Source organism: Capsicum annuum, unplaced genomic scaffold, assembly GCF_002878395.1.
Source record: "Capsicum annuum cultivar UCD-10X-F1 unplaced genomic scaffold, UCD10Xv1.1 ctg998, whole genome shotgun sequence".
NCBI lineage: Eukaryota > Viridiplantae > Streptophyta > Magnoliopsida > Solanales > Solanaceae > Capsicum > Capsicum annuum.
In genome coordinates this window covers 2095561-2121835 of record NW_025896076.1, presented here as the reverse complement: position 1 = coordinate 2121835, position 26275 = coordinate 2095561, and the positions used below count along the sequence as shown (strand labels likewise).

General features: G+C 28.8%; 2 protein-coding genes across 2 annotated transcripts; one reads left to right on the top strand and one right to left on the bottom strand.

The window, feature by feature from the left end:
• Positions 1–481: 481 nt before the first annotated feature.
• Positions 482–9753, bottom strand: LOC124895831 (probable peroxygenase 5). The gene is made up of 6 exons (XM_047406242.1): positions 9616–9753; positions 9400–9501; positions 9186–9271; positions 4989–5083; positions 1352–1477; positions 482–729 (listed from the first exon to the last, which is right to left on the bottom strand). The coding sequence occupies exons 1-6, from the start codon at positions 9725–9727 to the stop codon at positions 591–593; spliced, it is 660 nt and encodes a 219-aa protein (XP_047262198.1). The 5' UTR covers positions 9728–9753; the 3' UTR covers positions 482–590.
• Positions 9754–18596: 8843 nt separating this feature from the next.
• LOC124895838 lies at positions 18597–20441 on the top strand. The gene is made up of 2 exons (XM_047406247.1): positions 18597–19194; positions 20255–20441. Exons 1-2 carry the CDS (start codon positions 18892–18894, stop codon positions 20270–20272), a joined length of 321 nt encoding a protein of 106 aa, XP_047262203.1. The 5' UTR covers positions 18597–18891; the 3' UTR covers positions 20273–20441.
• The last annotated feature ends 5834 nt before the right edge of the window (positions 20442–26275 follow it).

The following is a 26275-nucleotide window of genomic DNA, read 5'->3' as shown; positions in this document are numbered from 1 at the left end:
TGAAACTGCTTTGAACTTGTTTTTAATCTCGTTTCACCACACCATTGAACCACAAGCTCTGATACCACTTGTTCGGTTCAAAGTTGACGGGGTGTCATGCGAAGCTAATATTTTATAAATCATATAGGCAATAATTCTGATAACAAAAAAAATTATAATAAAAATATATTATTGAATATGTTTTGCCCAATTGGTTTACATCTTAAAAACTAAATCAAAATAATAAAATTTATTTGAGAAAATCTCATCCTAAACAAACTTTTTGAGAACTATACTGTGGATGTTATTGTATTATGACTTAAGAAAAGAGATATTCTATTTGTAGAAATACAAAATCAAAGAGATATTTTTCAACAAGTAAACCTTTAAGAAAGACGAAACCTAATAGAAAAGAGATCTTTTCTAATAAGAAATTTTTTTTCCATTATAAAGGTAATTCTAATTATGTCAAAAAATCAATCCATCTCAAAATTTTGAGATATGAGGAAGAATGAAAATCACAACACCAATAGTAACATTAATAGTGACAACAACAATAGTAGCATTAACAACAGAATACAATTACTTAATTAATAGTGGAACTAGAGTCACTACTTTGAAGCCTGCTCCTGTGCTATTTGCTCGAAAAGGCTTCCATCGTAGACAGCTCTGACGGTTTCTTTGGTCAATGTGCCATTATTACTTTTTCCTAAATCATATAAAGACTTCCAATCTACAAAAGCATTTGCCCTACACATATAAAGATTTGAGTTGAAAAATAAAAGGGAAACAATTTCACCAAAATGGAAATAAGGATAATTAATGTACTTCTGATCCATTGGTCCACTATACATATTAAATCCTAAATTAATATATATATATATATATTATGTCTCCTTTTACATAAGAAATATATTATATTGAGATTATTTTTTAAAATTACATTACCCTCAAATATGGAGTAAGAGTAACACTATACATTTGACATAACACATGGTAATTAAATGGTTTTATAGTAAATTAACTATTGCCTAAATTTGTGAAGATTACTTAAAAAAAATTATCAAAAAAGAATATTTCAATTAATTCAAAGTTAGATGCTCTTAATTAATTAAATATAACAATGGAATAAGAATTTGTTGATATTTCAAGGATTAAAAACGGTAATTTTCACATGAAATATTGACAACAATATACAAAAACACTATATATTGACTAGTAATCTTTGTGTTCAAATTTATATGATATATTTGCATTTGAGTTAGTCCTAAAACTTTTTTTTATTATCATTTCATAAGTTATATGTCTAGTCAAGCAACCCCACAAAATTTCGAATTGAAGGACAAGAAACAGGGAAAGAGAGGATATATACCATCCATAGTAGTCCTTTCGTTCTCTGTTAGTCTTGAGCAGTTCTTTCACTTCGTTGTAGGTTAAGGAATCTGGATTTTGATTTGCATGCTTCTTAAAGATCTCCTCAAACTTCTCTGGCACAAACCTTCAAAAATATCAAGTCGATAAAATTTAGTACATGACTGGACCATGTGTAACGTTCTGCATAATCACTTTGGTTCATAAATAGGAGCCGGTTCAACATGTTACGTGTGTTCATTAATTTTTAGCCATATCTTTTTATAGGAAAAATTACATTTCAGAGATAAAATATAAATTCTTAATTATCGGGCATGATTAAGGTTTAAAATAATTACCTTACATGATTATTTGTTAGTTTTAGGGATTCTTTGTTAAATGGCATTTTCAAGTCTTCTTTTTAATTAAATAGACTATAAGTTTTTTTTTAAGGGAAATGACCCATTTTTTAGACAAATCTATTATCTATCCGATCGATATATAGACAGATTGATTGTCGATCCGACAAATCGATTATCGATTCGACAAATCGACTATTGTTCGATAAATCGATTATTGATCCGACCTATATATGGACAGATTGATTATCAATCCAGCAAATCGATTATCAATCCGACCCATAAATGGACAGATCGATTATCAATCCGACAAATGAGAAAATAGAAATAAGTCATTTTGCTAAGAGATAATACATCAAAAAACCCCTGAACTTGTCCCGACAACTTACTTTAACACTTAAACTTTATAGATAATTATTTACCCCCCTAAATCTTTTTGAAGTAATTATATACCACCTTAAAAAACAACATCACTCACTGCGGAGAGTGTATTACACTTGTGCCTCGTCAGCGCTACATCAACGCCACATCAGCGCCACATCAAAATTTATTTTTAAAAAAGTGACCCCACTAATTTATTTATAATACAATATTAAAAAAAAAAACTCTCCCCCCCCCCTTCCGCCTACCCTGCCCCTATTTTTTCTTCTTCAAGCCCCACACCCCCCCTTTATTCTTCCACCCCCACCCCCACCCCCACCCCCGGCAGTCTGCACCCCCACCCCAAAATTCATAATGATGAATTACGAAACAAAGCTTATCAAATTCAAACCAAACATCCAAAAAATTCAAACCAAACATCCAAATTTAGGTACGAAATTAAAATTTATGGATTAAATCAAACATCTAAATTTATCTTTATGGATTATGAATTATAAACATCCAACATCCAAATTTGTTTGTTTATTCAAATTAAAACTTGCACCAACAATCAAATTTTTTATACATATATTTTTTCTTGTAAAATTGATGAAATCTAATAAAAATGGAGATGGTGGATTTGAAGAAGGAGAAAGGGAATTGGGTGGGGGTGCGGGCTGCCAGGGGCGGGGGTGGGGGTGGGGTGGATTAGAGGTGAACGTGTAAGAAAAAAATAAAAGAAAGGGGTGTAGAGTGGGGGTAGTGGTGGAGGTGTAAGAAAAAAAAAAAAAAGAAGGGGGGGTGGGGGGTGGGGGGTCAGGGTGAGGGGTGGGTGGCTTTGGAGAAGAAAGGGTGTGATTTGGATATATAGGATAAGAAAGGGTGTAATTTGGATATATAGAAGAAGAAAGGGTGTGATTTGCATATATATATATATATATATATATATATATATATATATATATATATATTATAAAAGTGGGACCATTTGTTTTTTTAAATTAAATCACGCATTTTAAAAAAAAAAAATGCCACGTCAGATTTAGGATTTAAATTAATTCGTTTTAAAGATATTAAGGGAGTAAATAAACGCGTGTTAAGTTTAAGTGCTAAAATAAGTTGAAGTGACAAATTTAGGGGGGGTTGGATGCATTATCTCAATAATTTACACTATGTATATAACCAATACTCTATGCATTGAATTTTCATCATTAACTTCTCTTCACTTCACTCAATTTTTCTGTTATTTTTCTCACAAAGCTTTCAATTTTTCAATATTAATTTTCATGGATTTCAATTTTTAGATTTTTTTTTTTGTGTTTGAATAGTTAAAAAAAAGTGGAGTCTTTTTTGTACTTTATTTATTGGGATTTCAAGATAAGACAGCCCACTGCTACTCCGATCAATAAGATGAAAAACCGACACTTTCATCACCGTCACCATGTTGCCGGTTCTACGCCGTCATTAGAACCACCACTTACTACCGATCAATTAATCCAACCAGAATGACCGAAGGAGGCAAAGATAGAGAGAAGGGCAGTTGGTGGTTGGAAAAGATAGTGGCGGTGTTCACGACGGAATCATCTCAATTTTCTGACCTCATATTCAATTGAATGTTTGAGACATACCTTAAACAATTTGACCATTTCTTGACCGTATGTAGTGTTTCTGCTTCATCTCAATTTTCTGAAAATTTAAAAAAAAAAGAGTATATAATTTAAAAATTGAATTGTATATTAGTGTTCATTTCACAGAGTGAATCTTGATGAATTATTTTAATAATTGGGTATTTGATCCAATTTTAGTGAGTTTGGTAATTGTATATAGGTGATTTAATTGTATTCGGTCTGATTTTCGTATGTTTTTGTATGTGGATATACATTGTATATTTTTTCATTTGAATATTTTTATATGCATATGAATGTATTGGATATATATTTTTTGATTTATATATGTATGCAAGTTTGTTCTATATTGGTATACACACACACATATATATATATTATGTGTTGGTTCATATATACATTATGCATATACATATGTGTATACATTTGCTCTGTATTTGAACTTATAATTATATATGCAAATGCATATACATATGCATATCTGTATATATGTATATACATATGCATATAAGTATATCTGTATCTATATACATATAGTGGCTTTTATATATGGTTTATTACAAACTCGAATGAGTATATCAACATATTAGGATCCTAATATACAAATGTTCAAGTGTTTAATTATATATGTATAATATTATACGTTTATACAATATAGTATTGATATACATATGCATATGTTTATTCAATACATAATATACATATGTTATACAAATGTGTTTGTTTTCAAAGTTATATTGTACACACATATAATATTATATATATACAATTAAACGAAGAAACATATACATTAGAATTATAAAATTCTAATGTGTTTGTATATACAATTTTAAATATACTTTTAGTTAAGATTCAGTTGTATAAAGTATAATTGATTTATATATATTTGTACTAAAAATGATCAATTATGGTAGGAGAATAAATAATCAGGCATGAAAAACGAATAACGATCAAATATGGAAGGAGAATAGTCGGTGTTTTCTGTCATATATAAGCTTAAATGATCAATTATAGAAGAAGAATATTGGAGATAGTTAGAGATAATACTGGCATTAATTAATTTCCTTTTTTTTCTAATTAACAATAATTATATTTGTATAAATAGGCTCAAAATACATTTGGTTACTAACTAATATCTATATAATGTAATTAGTAAAACTTAAAACATAAAATTAGTTAGAAGGGATCTAAGTTGTTTATATGTGAAGTTTTGCCAATTTTATATATGTATTAAAATATATATTCATTAAATAACTATTTAATTTGGATATAGGTTACGATAATTTAATTATTTACAAGGTAGGCGTGAATTTACCTCCCTTCAGAGTCATAAGCACCAGAATCACTGCCGTGAATGGCATATTTGATATTTTCTACCACAATGGGGAAGAGTAGAGATGGGCATTTTCCCTATATAACACAAACAAAACACTATATACATTAGTATCACATAAAATTCGAATTAGTATAAATCGTAATCAAATATGCATGAACAACTTGTGAGCCACTTTCAAAGCCCTAAGTTTATTTTGACAATTATTCTCTAAATTACTTTAGGAAATTTTCGGGGAAAAGGAAGTACTTCCTTCATTTACTTGGTCTCTATGCTAAAGATAGATTTTTCTTCTTTTTTTCCATTTTAATAAATTAAGATAAATTTATTATTTTCTTCTGGTACTACCTAGTAATCAAATTTAGATTTTTAAATTATAATTAGTAAAGTTACTTTAGTAAATAAATATACAATAATTTTTTAAGTTAAAAGGCTAAATTTATACGGGGAAAGTAAAGTGAGATTGATGGAGTATATATATTATTAGGAGATCGGAAAATTTAAAAGATTAGATTTCTTTTAAATTTCTTGAGATTTATTGCAGGATGTTCGAATGATTTCTTATATTTCAGGTTATGTGTAGGCCACAAAATTCGAAATGTTTTACATTTTTTGTTTTAGAATTTGAGAAAATTGAAATTTATGGTCCTTATATACAGATTATTATTTTAATATATGAAGTACAATTATCAATGAATACCAGAAAATAATTTTTACTCTTTTGCTTGCTGATTTTACCTCACCCCCACCACCAACATGTCACTCTCAGTCTCGGCCATAATTTCATATATTGTCACGGACGTTCCCCCACTATAACATAATTGAATCAGGAAATTATTTTTTGTGCATGAAAATAACTACTATATTTTAAACACTATGACAATAAAAGATGGAAGACTACCCACTATTACAGCTAGGGTGGGTGTTCGGTCGATTCGGTCTGATTGTTTAATATCGGTTCGCTTTATCGATTTTCGGATTGACAAAAATGACATCCATAACCAAAAATAAATTCGGTTTGGTTCGGCTTTTACAAATTCGATTTGGCTATTTTGGATTTTTATTTCAGTTTGAAATATTTAAAGTAGTTAGCTTCTCTTTTTCATTACTGAGCATTTAAATTGATGGATTTTTTTAGAAAATTATTTTTTTCAAACCTGTTTTTCATTTCCAAATATCAATAATTATAAATAACTCAACATGGATGAAATGAAATGAAATAATCATAAGCTTAACATAATACATAACGTCATTAATCATTACATATAATATAACCTTGCATAAATAGTCTACAAAACAACACAAAACTCATAAAAATAGTCCATGAAATAACATACTTTCTGCATAAATAGTCCATAAAACAGTCCAAAGTCACCAAAATAATCCATAAAATATTTGAGTCATTAAAACAATCCATATGCGAATTTGCTGTTAAATGTTAATTGTGAAAGTAAATTACTAAATATTATATATATATATATATATATATATATATATAACATAATATTATATTATATATATACATAATATAATATTATATTATATATATATATTATATATATAATAAAATATATATATTATTTATAAAATTTCGGCTTAAACCAATTTTTTTTAAAATTGAAAACCGAACCGAAAAATTGAAATTCTAAAATAACAAACCGAATCCAAATCGAAAAATCGAAACCAAAATTAAATTTCGTTTTGGTTTTTCGATTTTTTCGGTTTAAACCAAAATATGCCCACCCCTAATTACAACAAGATCAGTTTGATGGGCGGTTTATCGTTATGGTGAGTAGTTTTGATGACCTTTACTATTACCGTGAATAAAGTTAAATTACTCCCTCCGTTTTATATTAATTGACTTCTTTCTAAAATATTTATTTTAATTTAATTTTTTGTTTTATAAAATCAAGAAAATATTATTATGTTCTTCCGATACCACTCCTATCATTAATGACTAAAAAAAATGTATAATTTTAAATTTATATTTTCAAAGCATAATAAATAAGTATAATTTGGTAAAATAAACTCCTAATAAATTTTTTCTTAATGAATGTGTCAAGTCCATAGGGTCAACTAATATAAAACGAAGCGAGTACTTTAATGGAATATAAATAATTTTATTTTTTTGATTTACTTACTGTTATAATAATTAAAGTTTAGTGTCAGCTTTAATTTAATAGTCGCTTCGTTTTATTTTACTTTATTCTTGTTGACTTGACATGTCTTACAAAAACATTAGTCAAAGATGTACCTTACTGAATTAGCCTTATTAACGAAGCTTTGGAACATTAAATTTTACTATTACTTCCTCCGTCCAACTTTAGTCATTCATTATTAACTTGATAAACATGTTAAAATTATTATTTTTAGTTCAAAATAAGTAAATTTTTGCTTTAATGCACACCTATTAAGAAATTTTTTTTGACATAAATTGTAATTTACTTTTCATCTTTACCCTTTTAGATATTATCATATTACTCTTGAAATTCTAGCCACATTAAAATAAAGTCAATTTAAGTCTCTTGAAACTCATAATCTAGAAAGGGTAAATAAAGGGTAAAATTAAAAGAAATTTTCAATATGTCTCTTGAAGAATGAACAATTCACTTATTTTGGACGTTGAAAAATAGCTCAAAAATTCACTTATTTTAAAATAGAGGCATTTATAAATAATAGGGGTATTTTTACTATATTACCATTGAAACATACTCCCTTCGTTTAAAAAAGAATGACCTACTTTTCTTTTTAGTCCGTTTAAAAAGGAATGACCCATTTCCTTTTTTGACAATACTTTAATTTCAATTTTTCATATAATATGTTTAAGACCACAAGATTAAAGGGCACTTTGGTACATTTGACACAACTTTAATCTAAGGCCACAAGATTCAAAAGTCTTATTTATTTTCTTAAACTTTGTGCCAAGTCAAAATAGGTCATTCTTTTTAAAACCGATGGAGTAATAAATTGAAAATCTTCAAGAATGTGCTAAGTGATAAATAGTAGTATTTAATAGTAAGGATAGAATAAAAAAAAAAAAAATTTATTCATTGATTTTTCAAACTAGACTAGTGTGGACAAAGAAATCATTACTTTATATAGTTATTTTGTACAACGGTAGAAATGAAAAATATATACTCCCTCCTTTTTTTAGTCAAAACTTTTACCAATATTTTAAAATGTGTATCTTTATCAAATTGAAAAAAAGAAAAATTGTACTCCCTCCATTCACTCTTAATTGTAACTATTTTTTTTATTTGATTTTCATTTTTCACGTCATTTTGACAAATCAATTTTTTTTTTATATTTTACCCTTAACATTAATTACTTATTTTCTAAATCAATTTCTAATACCTATTACAAAACATCAACTAATAGGGGTAATATGATAAAGTCACTGCACCAATTATTATTTTCTTAATAAGTGTGTCATGTCGAAAAGTGACAAGTAAAAAAAATGAGGGGAGTCATTTATAGTACTTTTTATGCAGTTTTTGATTATATAAATTTTAATTTTAAAAAAATTAATCTAATATAATATAATTTTGAAATTTAGTCAAATTAACTCTTGAAAACGAAGAAAAAATATAAAAAGAAATTAAGAGAACGATAAAATACTTTTAATTTCATAAATTGAATAATTAAATTAAAATAGTTTTTAAAAATATTGTCAAATAAACGAACAGGTGGAGCGATATCAAAGTGGGTATTCCAAAATTACTATAATTTAAAAAACAAAAGATATTTCTTCCGTTTAAAAAAGAATGATCTAATTTGACTTGACACGAATTTTAAGAAAATAAAAAAAAAATTTGAATCTTGTGATCTTAAATTTAAGATATGTCAAATATACCAAAATGTCCTTCAATTTTATCGTCTTAAATATATCATGCAAAAATTTTAAATTAAAAAATTACTAAAAAAAAAAATGGATCATTATTTGTTTTTAAACGTAACTTTACTGTTCAGCGTGGCACCACCATACGTGTAATATAATTAAGGGATCCCCTCGAACAACTAGGCAAGTGCTTAATCTGATTTCTACGCCAAAAGAGAATTCTGCCTGACAAATTATATGAAGAATATTTTTTTATTCTTACCAAAATTATATTGTATGCCCTATGAATCCATATACAGATCAAAAAATACATAAAGACCACTTCTTTATATGGAAATTACCGGTCGAGTCTTGTGACTGAGAGTGAAATGAATGAGAACAGCAGCAAACATAGAACGGAAAATACCACGCCCCATCTTTCTAAAAGCTGAAACAATTATAAATCAGAAAATACTTAGGACAAGTCAAGAAGACGAAAGCATATATATTAGTGATAAAATAAAAGAAAAAAAATGTGAGCTCTACATTCATTTAGGAGAGAAAAGAAGGAAAAACCTTGGTACGTTTCTGAAGGGTAAATTATTCCATCATTATTGATATCAAAGAACATGACATGCTTTTCCAAAGGAGTGAGCTCATGATTATTTCCAATTTTTTCTGCATGTATGGGACGCAGATATATTATATATATAGTAGTTGTTCTAAATAGGACAAACAGATTCAGAAACTATATGATCATAATTCATAAAGGAGAGAAAATTTGATACGTACCCGCAGCTTGACTACAGCTGGTTGAGCTAGCCATGGCATCTATATCCAACGAAAAGAATATGAGAATTTGTAGAGAAGAATGTGCTATAAATAGAAAATGAAGGAAGAACATAAATTAAGATTACGTAAAATACTTTGTTTCTTATTCGCTGTCATACGTAAACTACTTTGTTTCTTATCCAATGTCAAATATATATTTCGGAGTTCTGATTAATTCAAATTTATCTCATATTAATTTTAATCACTTCTTGAAAAGGAATTCTGATTAATTTAAATTTATCCCATATTAATTTTAAAAGGGAAATCACTCCTTAAAAAAAATATTTTTGTTCTTGAAATTCAAATTCCAAATATTTTATCCATCTCATCACAATTCTCAATAATTATATAAGTATATTAACAAGCTTGTTGATTGAAATCGAGGATGAGATGTCCACTTGTTATGCACTTAATGATATATACTATAATAAGGTCAAAAAAGATAATTCCATTTTGGATCTTCGTTTACAAGTCATTAACTAACTTACGTGTTTAAGTTCTTTGTATCTACCTCTTGCTTCGGTGTCTAATGATAGCCAATAACTTTAATTTTAATTTGGGAAAATTAACTATATAAACTTATTAGATTAGTTATTACAAGTTATAGCAAAAATTTTAAGTTTTCAAATTATAACAACTTTCATTTAAAAAAAATACATAAAACGTTTTTTTTGTTTTGTTGAAAATACAAAAAAGTAATTAATGAAAAAGAAAAATTAAGATTTAATACAATTAATATACAATTTACCATCCTTAAATATAGTTAACCTTAATTACTGATATTTAACCATCTCAAATCCCTCTAATCGTTGTTTTTCCTTCTATTTTAATGCTTACATTAAGAGTTTCTATCTTCATACACTACCTTCCTCTTTGTACACGATGAATTTGTGGCGGTAAACAAAAAATCTTAATTTCAGCGTCTGCAAACAAATTGCTGAGCATTATAATTTCAAAGAAAAGAAAAAACAAGTATTTCATTTGATATCAAATATGAATTTTTGTTAATTTGCATTCAATCATGATAGCTCATGGAGGGACATGAGAGTCATCAGGTTTGTTAAATTTTCGTATGAAAATGGATATTATCCACTCGAAACAAATGTAAAGATTTTTTTTTTTGTGTTTTTCAATTCTCTATTGAAGAGGTTCCATCATCATACACTTTCTTCTTTTACCTACAAGATTATATTATTCCAGTAAATCAATTTCATAATTTCTTTTTATTTTATACAACTTCTAAGAATTTTTTTTGAAAGAAAAACAAACATAAGTTATTGTCGTGTTATAAAAATATGATTTTTGATAATTTGGATTCAATCATGGTACGTCATGAAAGGAGATGTGATTTGTAGGTATGTTAAATTATTTAGCAAATTCATATTTTGCAATCAAACGTATTTAAAGAATTAAATAATTTTTTTACGTGTTTCTTTAATTCTTATTGTTAAAATATTGAATTTTGTATAATATGGTGATGAAATACTCTTGAAAGATTAACTGTATTTGAAGTTGTGTATGTTTATGTGTTGCATGATAAAAGTAAGGATTAGTTGTTAAAATTTCTATAATATGATGAAAGTCCCTTGAAACAGTAACTTTAGATTCAATTGTGCATATCAAAAGTTTGTGTATTAAAGTTCTTGCATACTATATGTTTATATTCAATTACTGAAAGTTCTTGCATATAGTATGTTTAGATTCAATTGATTAAAATTCTTGCATACTGTATGTGTTGCATGTATGTTTATGGGTTGCATGATATGATTAAAATTTAATGTTTTGTGTTTTGTGTATTAAAGTTGATTGTGAATGTAGGTAAAAGCGTCAAAAAAATTGAATACAATTGTGAAGAATTTCAATTGGATGAAATACGATGCTCTCATGCTATGGCTTCTATTACGTATAGAAACCAACATGGCAAGAACTATTGCTCACCTTACTATAGCAATAAAAATTTCAGAGATGCTTATGCCATATCAATTAAACCTCTTCCTTATGAAAGTACATGAAAAATATCACGTAAAGTATCGGATGAAATTGTATTACCTCCGAATTCAAAAAGACCTCCCAAAAGATCATATTATGAAAGATGAAAAGCACCAAATGAAGAAAAGTGTAAATGATCAAAGGTTACGTGTAGTAACTGTCATCAAGAGGAACACAGTAAAAAGACATGCCACAAACATGCATCCTCTGCTTAAGATGGAATCTGTATTTCTTAATTTATTTTGATGTTAGAATATTTCTTGTTTTAAATTATTTATGTTTAATAAATTCTGGTGTTGAAATTTGTCCTATTTTTAATATTTTATGTCCATGAATATTGATTTATTATAATTTTTAATGATCAAATTCTGAAGAGTTAATGTTATTTTTGTTCACTGATAATGACTGTATATTTTGATTGAAATTGTTATATTATTTATTATGTTGGTTGACTTGTAATAAAAGTGTTTCACAATGATTTATGTACATGTTGATGTTGCTTGCTTAATAGCAAATAATAGCAAATGATATATATGAGTAGAAACAGTAAAATATATATGCAAAGACAACTAAAAGTATTTTCTCAGTTACTATATGCAATCCTAGATTATCCATTTGGAATATAACCACACTACCAATTTTTTTCAGAGAACATAAAATCATTTTTTTCATTATTCTTTTTTCAAACCAACAACATATATGAAATCATGTCACAATCTTTTCTTTTCAGGAGTGAGGATGACAAATATAAACAACACCATTTGTTTTCAACTCCAATCAAACATGCCACAACAACAACAACAAACCCAGTGTTTCTCGCAAAGTGAGGTTTGGGGAGGGTAAGATGTACGCAGTCCATATCGCTTGATCTACAACATTTTTTGTCCTTGCATATGCTTCTCCCATAACTCAGTCGAAAAGCAGAACAAACATGAAAGCTACAAACTAATGCCCACATATGGAAGCTTCAACAATTTTATCTTTCTTATTCAAAATAATAACATATAAAATATGTCAGTGTTGATTGTTAATAGAACTACAAAGGAAGGAAGAATGAGTTGAAAACTTTTATTGATAGTTGGTAAAAAGTTAAAAGATATTGCGTATGAATTCACCTAAACAGATACCGTAAAACGTGAAATTCTGTATAATAAAATTAAAATAAGGAAAAAAGAAGTTAAAAAAATAAAGAGATAAAAGACTTCTAATGGTAATTAAAGAAAGTAAAATATGAAAGAGTGTATAATTAAGTTAATTATTCAAGTTAATAAAAAGTATAAAATCAGTTCTTAACTTTAAAAAAATATATTTACCATATATAACTCCTTAAATTGTGAACAAATTTTGATATTTAATTATTAAAAAAATAAAAATATTAATACCTTAACTTGCCATAATTATCCAAGATCCTTAAATTGTAAACAAAATTTGATATTTAATTATTAAAAAAAATATTAATACCTTAACTTGCCATAATTATCCAAGATCTTTAATTAAGAGTGATAAATGTTTAGTGCTAAATATAAGAAAATAATATAAATATTAAATATTATAAATTTTTTGAAAATTTAATTAAAATATGCTTTTTTCCAAAAATTGTTATAGGTTGTAATTATCTCTTAGGTCTAGTAATTAATGAAAAGTTATGCTATAACTTGTAATTAACAATCCAAAAAGTATATTTGGGATAATTTTCACTTTTTTAATATTAATAATGGGCTTTACGACTTTTTAGAAGTTTTAGTTCATTCATTTTACTTTGTCTTCTTACTAAAAGTAGTTGTTTCAATTCATTTATTCAATTCATGAAATCAAGAAAATTAATCATTTTCTTCCAATACTACACCTATTATTAAGTAACTAGTGAAACGGGTCACGCTTTGCGCGATCGGATAATATTCAAATGTAAGAATGTGTTAAAATTCCTTTTAGTTTTTGAAATCTAAGTAGATTTAAATTTAATACATTAATTCATCACATTGTGTATAATACATTATTTACAACAAATTTCGTAATTTATTCCAAAATTCTAATCTTTAAAAAATTTAGGGTCTTCTAAGAATGCTTGATTTTATCCATTTCATTTATCAATACATGTATATCTAGGTACTGAATTGCAACTATCAATAGTTACAGTGAGAAAATAGGAAGTAATTAATAAATAATTGATAATCATAATTGAAGAATTGATTCTTACATTAGTTATATAGAAAATACAGTAAGCAAAAAGGAGGGAGAAAATAAGTTAAGTATACATTATTCTCCTGAACTTGTCGAGTTTTATACATGGTACACCTGAACTTTTACTAGTCCTAAATACCTCCTCCCCCCCCCCCCCCCCCCCCCCGAACTTGTTCTTTTAGTACGTCGCGTGACCCCTTTTTGCTGAAAGTCCACTACGAGTAACACATGCACGGACACATGGAAAAAAATGCTGATGTGGCTGTCCACGTGGATAAATATCATCCACTTCCCTTATATTTATTCTATATTAAAAAATAAGCCTCTTTTATCCTTAATAATTCGATTTCTCTCTAAAAAAATTATATTTTTCAGTTTTCCTCTACTCCAAAATAGTGAATGATTGAATTTTCGTTGATCAAGTAAGCTATTATCTAAAGATTTATATTTTTTGGTGTGTGTTAAGAATATGAAATTATTTTTTTCTGGTTAGTGTGTCATAGTAGTTTCTGATTAGTGTTTCGATTAGGATTTTAAGGAGATCCACATGCACAAATACGTTTCTTAGTATAATTAACGGAGTAAGAAATTACAATTTAAGTTAGGGACGTACAAAAATCAAACCGATAAAAATGTTATTGATTTATCGTTATAGGGTTAATAATTTTTTATGATTTTATAAAAAAAATTATTGGGTTATTGATTTGATTTTGATTTTTTTTACTGGGTTATTGGGTAAACCGATAACCCAATAAGTTTATGCGAAGTTATTATTTTACACAATACATACATACATACATACATACATACATACATACATATATATATATATATATATATATATATATATATATATATATATATAAAAGTAGAATTTTGGTTGCAATTAAGATTCGGTTTCTTTTCATGTTAGTTACTACTTTTTTTTTAATTTATGAGTATTTTCTTATCGGTTAAATTGAAAATCAAATCAATAGAGACTAAAAATCATAATCAATATAACTACATTCTCTTTATTATAAGTATGTGTATTAGTTTCTTTAGTATTTGTTTTGTTATTATCTTTTAAAATATTTGTTTCGATATTTAGTACATTTCTTTAGTTACAATAACTCATATGGTATATATAATTAAGATTACGAAATTGAAGGAGTTTCATAAAAATGAAAACTAAAGTTTTAAACGGATGAAATTTTTTTGTAGATTAATAAATAAAATTTTTACAAAATTAATAAACGGATGAAAGTTTTATTTCATAAACTAATTAAGAGATAAACTGGAGTTTTACAAAATTAATAAATGGATGGAATTTTATTTTTAGATTGGAAGTAATGGAGGAAGAGGGATAATAAATAGTGAGAGGGATAATTGAATATTTTGAAAGAATTAAAGAAAAATATTTTTTTTTCATTTTTTAACCATTAAAAAGGCTAATTTGGCTGAAAAATCACTCCATCACGCGCGTGATGGAGTGTAAAACCCAAACATTTCACCACATCAGCAAAAAGGGCCACGCGACGTACTAAAAGAATAAGTTCGGGGATACTTAGGACTAGTAAAAGTTCAGGTTTGCCATGAATAAAACTCGACAAGTTCAGGGGGTAATGTATACTTCTCTCTAAAATATGAGAGCAAGAGATTGTTGATTTAAAAAATATCCTTTAATTTAAATTTGAATAGTTCATTTCAATTTTATATAAATATAGATTTATACCATTTGTCGTCTTCTTATTTTTTTTTTCTTTTGCGAAAACAACAATACCGCAAATAATAATTTAAGTTTCTTTAGTTTTTCTAGGAATTATACAACTTTATTTTGTTGTCAATTTTTTTTTTCAATTATTGTTTAAATAAAGTCTTTTCTTGAAGTTTTAAGATCTTTGATTTTTTTAAAATACTTCGACTGATAATCTTTTGTACCTTATTATCAATTTTATGAATTAGGATTGTATCTCACCAAAAATCAATAATAGCTCCAAGCATATAATTTTCAGTTTAGACCACTGCAAGAGCTATCACAATAAAAAATTGTAAGAATTCACAACTTAACATTTGAAATATGTGTGTATAATTATAGTCATGCAAAAAAGGATCAAAAAAGTAAAAGAAGACCCCCTTATCGTCTTATTCTAACCTTAATACTTCTTTAAAATACAACTTTAAAAAAAGTAAGAAAGTGTAATTAAAAGGTTTTAAAAATATTTTAATTCTTCAATAGAGCATATAATGAATCTTTTTCTGAATTTGCTCAATATTCTTTACTTTTTTTATCTTTCTTGACTTCCTTCTTCGTCCCTGCAAGCACAAACTAAGTATATATTTAAATGAAACTGTTAGTTACTTTAAACAACTTAAATGAAACTTCCAATCTTAAGCACCTAAAATCAGATTTTGTAACTTTTAAATGGCTATTTTTTAAAAAAATAAAATTAGAAGTATATTTTTTCAACTTATGTAACCTTAACTTGATAGTTATTTAGCACTTACATTTTATTGGTATTGAGTCCATCTAACACGATTTAATTTCAAAGATTAGTCAATTGATTCTCAAAAATAAATAGCATCACATAATTAACACGAAAGGAGTATAATTAAGAAAATTAAATGAAATATTCCTACCCAAGAATTATGTAAGATTTCATCAACCATGGTTCTTACTGCGAAAGCAATCATATATTGTCAATCATGGTTCTTAATTGTGAAAATAATTATATGGTGTGATAATTATCATTTTCTTTCTCACATTTATGTATATATACTCTGGTGAAGGAGAAAAAATCTGATAATCTTGAATAAAATTTATTAAATAAATCATGAATTTGTATAGAAAAATAGAGAAAATTTAGTTTCAAAGATTAGTAAATTGACTTTCAAAAATAAATAGCATCACATAATTAAAATGAAAGGAGTATAATTCAGAAAATGAAAAGAAATATTTTTGCCCAAAGATTATGTAAGACTTTATGAACCATCGTTCTTAGCTGTGAAAGCAATCATATCTTTGTCAACTACGGTTCTTAGCCGTTAAAATAATCATATGGTGTGATGATTATCATTTTCTTTCTCACCCTTATGTATACTATAACACTACAAGAAATACAGTTTTTTTGTGACGACTATCAGTGGCGACACAAACAGTTGCCACAAAAGTTAGGATTTATGTGGCGACATATAAAGGTTGCCACAAAAGGTATAAGATTTAGGGGCGACCGTTAAACTCGTCACTAATAGTGACATATTTAGTGACGATTATGCGTAGGTTGCCACAAATATGTAGTAATTTTTCTAATAAAATTTGGGTTAGTGGCTACCTACGAGTTGTCGCTACTATAAGTCTTTTGTGGCTTTTTAATTGCTGCTAAAGGGAGATTTGTTGTGACCATCTTTTTTGTCACCACTAATACATCTATTTTGTTATTCGTTCCACTTATATAGGTAAATTGAAATTTTTTCAGTGGTTATAATGAGGTGACATTATAGAGGGATCTGATTGGATATGTAGTTTCACAAATGATGTTTGAGAGTGTAAGATGTACGTAGATATTACTTTTATCTTTCCAGGGTAAAAAAGATATTTCTGATAAAACTCTCAGCTCGAGATATTTACAAGGTTAGTTACAAATAAAAATTATTTAAGCTAATAATAAAATATAAAATAATTAATGATATAAATTAAAAGCCCAAAAAGTTTAAAAAGTAAACCAAATCAAAAGTTAAAATTTTTATTTTGCGTTGTTTTTTCTTTAAAAAAATAAATTAAGTTATTTGTAAATATATTTTGGATATATATTTTATATATAGACAATCTAGAACCCCTTAAGCCCAATCTAGGGTTCCAAATTAAGAGCTCTAATTGAGACTCCAAAAATATCGAGAGACAGTTTTGTGGCGATGCCTCTGCCTATTGGAGTCGCGTCGGTTGCTGCTGCTCGTCTGTTTTTCTCTTTTTTAAGTAAAGTCCATTATTGTACTTTTATTTATTTTTCAAATAGACATAGAAAAAATTTAAATATTTTAAAAAATTTTGTGAAAGAATCTCAACTATGCACATCATAAATGAACCAAGATTAATTCAAAGCTTGATTTTTTGCTGGTTCAAGATATTGTTGATTCCCAATTTTGACCACCCGATACTCCTCTTAGGCTGCTATTTTTGTCAAAATTATTTAACTTTTAATATTAATATTCTTTGCGCATTATTTTAGTATCAAATAATTTCCGACAAGCCATGTTCATGATTTAAAAATGTACAAATTATTCTATTACTTTTTAGTATCATTTTTTACAATTTAGTAATTCAAATACGACATTTTACATAATTTTATCAATATTTATTAAATTATTTTTTTCACGTAAATGTGCGCACTCACAGTTTATAAATATATTGTCTGTTATTATTCTATTTACTATTATTGTTATTGTTGTTGTTATTATTATCGATAATTTTTATAATAATTTTGACGTAACATTAATTTATTTTAATAGAACGTTTCATTATTATTATGATTATTATTGTTATCATTATTATTACATTTATTAAACTAGCAGATACTTTAATTCAATTTTTCTTTCTTGTATTTAATTTTTAGCCAATATTTATTTCAATTGATATCAATTTTAGCCAAGATTAAATATCAACTTGGGTTCCTATTTAAATTTCAATTGGCATATTTTTAAATGCCTTAATCTCAATCGTTGATCAAAGTTGATCCAACGACTGAGTCTGAGATCAATTCAGCCATTTCTTTCCTTTTAAACAATAGTCAAAACCCTAAAATTATTTTTCCCACAATCAGCCGCATGAGCTCTCACTTTCTCTCTCATTGCCATCTCCGGTTGCCTGACGGATGGAGCACCACCAGTCCGCCTCCTCCCCTTCACCTCGTGTTGCCTCTGTTACTCCATTCTTCTTCTTCACTCGCAGATCCAAGCCAGGGCAGCTCAATCGAGCAAACCATCTGGCGGCCCCCGGCTGTTTCCTTCACCGCTCCATTCCAGATCAATAACCATCCCCCTTATTGAAGCCGACTCCGCCACTGCTTCATCCGAGCACGCCGCCGCCGCCCAATGCCAGAAGCAGCCGGCGGGAAAGCCATAGCTGCCACCGCTGCTCTGTTCTCTTCCCCACGCCGGAGAACACCATCCCACCAGCGAGATCTGGCCAGCGCTTTCATTTTCCCGCTACCCAATGAGAACAACACCAACAGCCGCTCCAGCCGGTGCAGGCGACCACCACTACGTCACCTGTTTTCTTCCTCTCCTTCTTTACACTGTCCAAGCGCCGCCGCTAATGGAATCCGCCGCCACCACCGCCGTTTCTGGCAATATCACCGGAAAATTCTAAAGTACATGATGGATTCACATTTTCAGGTTTGCTTGTGTGTTTAAATTTTTTTCAAGATCTCTTCTATTTCTTAAAATTATTGATAGATTCTTTGATTCGAAATTGATGAAATTGATCGCGAATTTTGAATTAATTCGTTCAATCTTGTTTGTGTTTATGTGTTTAGGTCGATATATGTGAAAATGCTCAGTTTTTATGAACATGCATTTAACCCTAGGTAGAAAGTTTGAATACTGATCTGTGTAAATTTTTGAGATATGTTTCTGTTTGCATGGACTGATAATCATGTTTGCAATTTGATTTGGACTCATATAGTGTTTGACAACCATTTGCCTTGCTTAATTTCAGCATTGACATATATCTTTACTCATATTTTGACAAATTATGCATTTTTGGGGATGTTTAGTGGTTTTCTTTCCTTCTTTATAACTGATTTGACCATAAAAGGTTAAATCAAATTTCAGCATTTATATATCTTTGTCTATTTTTCAGGTTAAGAAAAAATGGTATTGTTTATGTTAATTTGAAACGTTAAAGGAGTTGTTGCACAAAAATATTTAAAGAGTTTTTGCACAATATTAGTGACGATTTATTGTGTATTTGTCCTGTTTCTCTTGGCTAATTATCCACTTACTCTAGAAATATACTTCACACAACATAGCTGGTGAATTTCTAAAGAATAACATTTGCTTCTTCTTAGGTAGCAATTTCTTGTTGATTTCTTTCCTCATGTGGTGTTCTAGTTTTTCTAAAAAAAATACTAGACGACTTAAAACTATTCTAGCTGCTTCACTTTTTTATATGTTCCTATCCTAGCGTATTCAGATTTGGTTGTTTAACTGCTCCACTTTGAACTACAAGGAAATAGTTTGACAATTTTGTCTTTTGAGCTTAGTATTATGATTTGATGAAACTAGTTTGTGCATTCTGGAATTTTTAATGTATTCCGCAATATTTTAATTCAAAGACATTGTGGTCATCTCTTTTACAATCAACATTAAGATTTCTCAAATCATTTCCTGCATCTTAACAAGTTAGAATTGAAACTTCGCTTTATTTTTTATTTCGCTTTATTTTTTATTTCAGGGACTAGTAATTTCATGATGGGAGTTGTTAGCCATTAGAAGTTTGAAGATATTTTGTGATTTTTTTCTCATTTGTATATCACACTGATTTGTTACCCATTAAAAACTATATAATTCTCTTGTGGAGAAATATATTTTAATATTGTCTTTGTACCTTTAAGTACTATAGTTATATTATTGACAACGAATTCTCTTGTGGAGAAATATATTTTAATATTGTCTTTGTACCTTTAAGTACTATAGTTATATTATTGACAATGAAGCAGATAATATATAATTTATATCCCAAGATCGATTTTTTGAACTTTCTTTTGTGGCGCATTTGCTTGCTTTTTTGTGGCAAGTTTTGTCGCCACAGAATGTATGTTTTGTGGTGACTTACAGATGTCGTCACAAAAACTTTTAGCTACGGAAGTTTCCGTAATTGTTACATTGCTTATGTTGTCACTAAAAATAATTAGTGGCGATTTTTCAGACTTTAGCAGCGACATTAGTCGCCACAAAAAGTTATGTTGTAGTGTATATATGGTGACGGAGAAAAAATGTGTTAAGAGAAATATCATAAGATGTATATAGCCGAAGTGAAGGAATATCATAAGACGTCATAATTTACAAATTAATTTTTAAGGATTATGAAGATTAAAGAATAGGAGTTATAGATATTATTTAAATCATAAATTGAAGAGGTGTGAGTTATGAGTATTTATTTTTATCGAACACATTAAATATAAAAAGGAGAAAAAACTTAAATATTAGACGAAATCATCATTTTATATAATAATGATGATGTTAAAAAAGAAAAAAATAAATAGTATTCTTATTAATAGAAAGCTGTCCTATCATTTTCTTATGAGTTTGTTGTTACTGTTATTATATTAATAATATTGTAATTGTATTAACGTTATAATTGTTGAAATTCAAGGTGGGTTAATGGAATGAGAACGTGGAAATTCATTAAGACATTTAGTACTTAAGTAATTATTTAATCACATGAAAAAAATCTTAAAGTAGTCCGATAGTCACATATTAACCTCTCTTTTTTACTAACTTGTACATTAAAAAATGAATAATAATGTGAAATTAATATCATTAAAGGAAATAACATTAACATGTATAGTGATTTACTACAAGGAATATGAAAGATGTGTATAGGGGCTGATTATGACAGAAATGACTTGAGTTTTATTGCAAAAGGTTGAATGCTATATTTATTATAGAGGATTTAATTAATTTATAGGTAATTAGTAGTAGAAATTAATTAAAAATACAATAAAATCAAGGAAAATGCTCAAAAAAAAGGAGAAAAAGGATAAATTTAAATTGAGGTCATTGAGAGGTGCCACAACAGCCTCTAATGTCTCCTTTATTATTATATATAGATTACATAAAATAATAGTAGTAGCCAAATTTAGATTTTCAAAGTATAATTAATAAGGTTAGTTTAGTTCTCCATCTGCCCTACAATACTTGTTCATTATATTGACAGTAGATGTCCAACAAAACTTATACAGTTTGAAAAATCAATGAATAATTTACTTTTTTTCTACCAAATATATGTCATTTTATCATTTTGATACAATAAAAACTTGGAAACACTAAAAACGCTCCAAAACAGTCCACAATTTTAAAGCAAATTTGAGAACCCATTGAGAGCAACTTTCGGCCAACAATAACAACACAAAGATTGCAAGATACAAGATGTATTTTAACACCAAAACAGCAACAACACAACAAGAACAAGATGACGTGAGATGATAACAATAATATAAGAACAACACACGGTTTTACTGATACAAAATAGAAACGATTACAAGAGCACAACTACAACAAGATTACAATGAAAGAAAAATGATAGATAGATAGACTACACGAAGGTATAATCTTAAAAACTCAAGAGCCTATTTCACTCTTGGACCTTTAACAATATACACAATGATTCACCTATCTCTTTTGTGACACAAGATTGGAGTCCACCTCTCTAGCGCCAACGTTTTCAAGCAATCACACAATCACTAGTGATTCCACACTAGATCTTGTCCTAGTTTTGGTTTTGTGCTTCCAAAGGGAGAAGACTTGTGTTCTTTGTGTTCCAAGACTTACAACATCATCCAAAATCTAATCAAAGAAATCCTACATTGTTCGATTTATATCCTATTACAAATAAAAGGCAAAAGGACCAAAAGTCCCCTTAGAGACTTAGGCGCCCATCAAGTGTAGTATGTTGGCTGATTTTTAGCGCATTTAGGTCACCTTTTGTACTTCAATTGCACACACCAAGTCTCAAACCCAACATGCACTCTCATAAGTCTATATTCGTGATTATTCCCATATCATCCTCTCCATCTTGAGAGGAATTTGTCCATAAATTCACGGCTTCACCTTGTTTAATCGGCCACTTCAAAAGAAACCACTCAAAACAGCCTGCAAAACATGAGATGACACAAAAACAATCCACAAAATCATGAGATGGCATAAAAACAGCCCGTAAAATCATGAGGACCCTGAGAGCACATTAACATAAGTCTCGGCCAATATCTTCATTTTGAACCTCGGCTTCCTCTCCATCTTGAGCCTTGTCTTCAATCTCATCCGAAACAAGTCTTCTACCATCAGACAAGCATCGTCATTGACTCTATATCCGTCATGTTCCTTTCTACCATTCTCCTCTACATGGACATGTCGGTTTTGGTGAAGTGGAGTTTCGATTGAGAGGATTGATTTGGTAAAGTGGAGCTTTGGTTGTGGAGCTTGGACGGGAGAAATTTGGCTTCCAAGTCCTTTTTGTTGGACTTGATCGAATGGAGGAGGGATTGACCTATGTAGGTATCGGGTTGGAAGACATTTGGTGTCTTGGCTTATGTCTATATCAATCGGGGGTGGTCTTGGAGGATTGATTGTTTGAGGTAAAGCTTCGGAAGTAGAATCACGAGAATTCCTTCGACTCTCCACTCGATCCAACCTCTCAAGTATAATCAACATATCCGAGCCCAATTTTTCAAGACCCACATTTGCCTTAGCCATTTCTCAGAAAATAGCATCAAAGTGGGCCAAAATAGTGTCCATTATTGCAAAGGAGTTACCTACAAAACAGAAAACACGTTAGTTGTACAAAACATCCTCAATCTCTCTTTTATTTAGTGTCCCTTGGATCCCTCACACTTAATCTCTAAAGTATTGTAAGCTTGCTTGTACTCCGAGAGGTGTTGAGAGGTGAATCCAACGTTGACAATGACTCCAAAGAGTAAGAAAAAAATAAAAGCACGTATTATGATGACTCAAAAAAATTAAGACACACAAAGAAAAGTTAACACAAACAACGGTTTCAAAACTAACTCATAATCTAGTACTAGCTTGTAAGTTAGATTTGGAATCAACAAATGAAACTAAAAGATCAAAATTTGAGCTTAAAATATGTTGCGTGAACAGTAAAGTGATGACATGGCAGCTTGCAATTTGTCACTATTTTGGCGCCATTTTATTCACCAATTTGAAGTCTTGATCACTTTGCAATTTGAAATGGTGAATTTTGGTTAATGGAGGGAAGACTACAAATCTTGGAACTCTTTTCAATTTTCAAACACAAGTCTTAACTTGACTATTACTATTCCCACAAAACAAGGCCCTTTAAACAAGGAAAAGTGGTTGAAAAAGTTGATGTCAAGTCTAGAAAGTGATGGGTTCAAGTCCTTTCACCAACAAGCTTTACAACTTTTATCTTCGACTTCTTGAATCTATTTTACACTTTTTGTTGATTAAGTTATAAGACTAGGTGAAGTACAAGATGAACACAACAATAATCTTCAAGAACTACAACAACAACACCTTTAACGCCCACTCCAATTCTTCACAACAACACCACAACACACGACCACCTTTTAAGTTCACAACAAAACTTCAACAAGTTTAAGCTCAAATATAGTTCTAGACACCCTTAGTGTTAGTGAATCAAGAAACTAACACAAGAAACACATTAGACTAACAAAATGATTAATAGATCTAGACACAGAAACAAATTTTCGACCAAGACAACAACAAGATACAACTTTCGTCCAAGAACAAAATCTCAAGAACATAACTTTTTTTTTTTTTTTTGTATTTTTTTCAACTACCAAGTCCAAGATTGATTTTGTTGGAACAAAATCAACCACAAGATCTGATACCAAATGATACAATAAAAACTTGGAAACACCAAAAACACCCCAAAACAGTCCATAATTTTAAAGCAAATCCGAGAACCCTTTGAGAGCAACTTTCGGCCAATAATAACAACACAAATATTGCAAGATACAAGGTGTATTTTAACACCAAAACAGCAACAACACAGCAAGAACAAGATGACACGAGATGATAACAATAATATAAGAACAACATACAGTTTTACTAACACAAAATAGAAATGGTTACAAGAACACAACTACTACAAGATTATAGTAAAAGAAAAGGGATAGATAGATAGACTACACAAAGATATAATCTTTTAAATCCAAAAGCCTATTCCACTCTTGAACCTTTAACAATACACACAACGATTCACCTATCTCTTACGTGACACAAGATTGGAGTCCATCTCTCTAGCGCCAACATTTTCAAGCAATCACACAATCACTAATGATTCCACACTAGATCTTGTCTTAGTGGCGGTTTTGTGCCTCCAAAGGGAGAGGACTTGTGTTCTTTGTGTTTCAAGACTTACAACATCATCCAAAATCTAATCAAGGAAACCCTACATTATTCTATTTATATCCTATTACAAATAAAAGGCAAAAAGACCAAAAGGCCCCTGCGAGACTTACGCGCCCATCAACTGTAGTATGTTGGCTGATTTTTAGTGCATTTAAGTTTCCTTTTGCACTTCAATTGCACACACCAAGTCTCGGACCCAACATGCACTCCCATAAGTTCATATCCGTGATTATTTCCGTATCACCTTTTCTACTCATTTTACCCATCCTAGTAAATACTATTTATTGATTAATACATTGCTCAAAACATTAAATTTATTATATTTAAAAGATACTATAGTAAAATTTTCCTACTATTATTTATTGTTTGACAGCCTGAATATCAAGTTAATAGTGGATAAATATTGTTGGACGAAGAAAGTAAAATATATTTCAAATACCCTTCCATTTCATTTTACTTCACAATATTAACTTGGCAGATCCTAAAGAAATCTTTAACTACAGTAACATGCATTTCGGAATACTATGAAATTTATTTTAAACACTTGAACAAGAACTTAAGCTTTGAGAAACGTGGATAATATTGTAACTTTCGTAAAGATGTGTGTCTTTCAATGAGTTTTAACCAAATTATTTACTCTTTATAACCAATTTTTGTTATTGTTAGACATGTTCTGGCGTTCTGCTGTAATTCTAATTTAATGCAAGTGGCAATAGGAGAAGAGTGTTGCTCCCTCCATTTCATAGGAGCAAGCCGTATGAAGGCAGCGCAGATTGAAAATCCATAAGGGTATTACTAACAAACAGAATATGTTTGCTTCTTTATTAAAGAAAGCTTACTCTTTCCATTCATCTTTACTATCGAAATTACTAAAAGTTGATGTCCAATAATACTTATTTAATTTGAAAAATCAATGAATTATTTATCCATTTTAGCCTTGCTTATTAAATATTATTATTATTCACTGCATTTCCCAAAGCATTGTTTTTATTATATTCAAAGGATGATAGAGTAAAATTATTTATATTATTTATTATTTTTTCAAATGTCTATCAAGTCAGCAGTGGATAAATATTATTAGATGGAGGGAGTAAAATTTAAATAGTTATAATAACAAGAATTAATAATCATGCAATAATCCAGATGCAACTATAATTGGACGACCAAATCGATACTAAACAAGCTAAGATAGCTAAAGGCAGAATCTTGATAGCACACGTCGAAATTTCAACACATATCATCGAGCCAAACCGCAACGAAAAATTGATTAGACATATCACCAAGTCAAAATTGTTTACCATGAATTTTGTACAATCGGATTTGTAGTTGAATTAAGAGC

What these genes read in the sequence shown, in the direction of transcription:
- LOC124895838 (XM_047406247.1), top strand. Translation starts at nt 18,892, where the DNA reads ATGCCAGAAGCAGCCGGCGGGAAAGCCATAGCTGCCACCGCTGCTCTG.
- LOC124895831 (XM_047406242.1), bottom strand. Translation starts at nt 9,727, where the DNA reads ATGTTCTTCCTTCATTTTCTATTTATAGCACATTCTTCTCTACAAATT. An exon ending in CAGCTGTAGTCAAGCTGCGG is followed by an intron (nt 9,502 to 9,615) that starts GTACGTATCAAA and finishes CCATACATGCAG; the next exon opens with AAAAAATTGGAAATAATCAT. An exon ending in CCCTTCAGAAACGTACCAAG is followed by an intron (nt 9,272 to 9,399) that starts GTTTTTCCTTCT and finishes TAATTGTTTCAG; the next exon opens with CTTTTAGAAAGATGGGGCGT.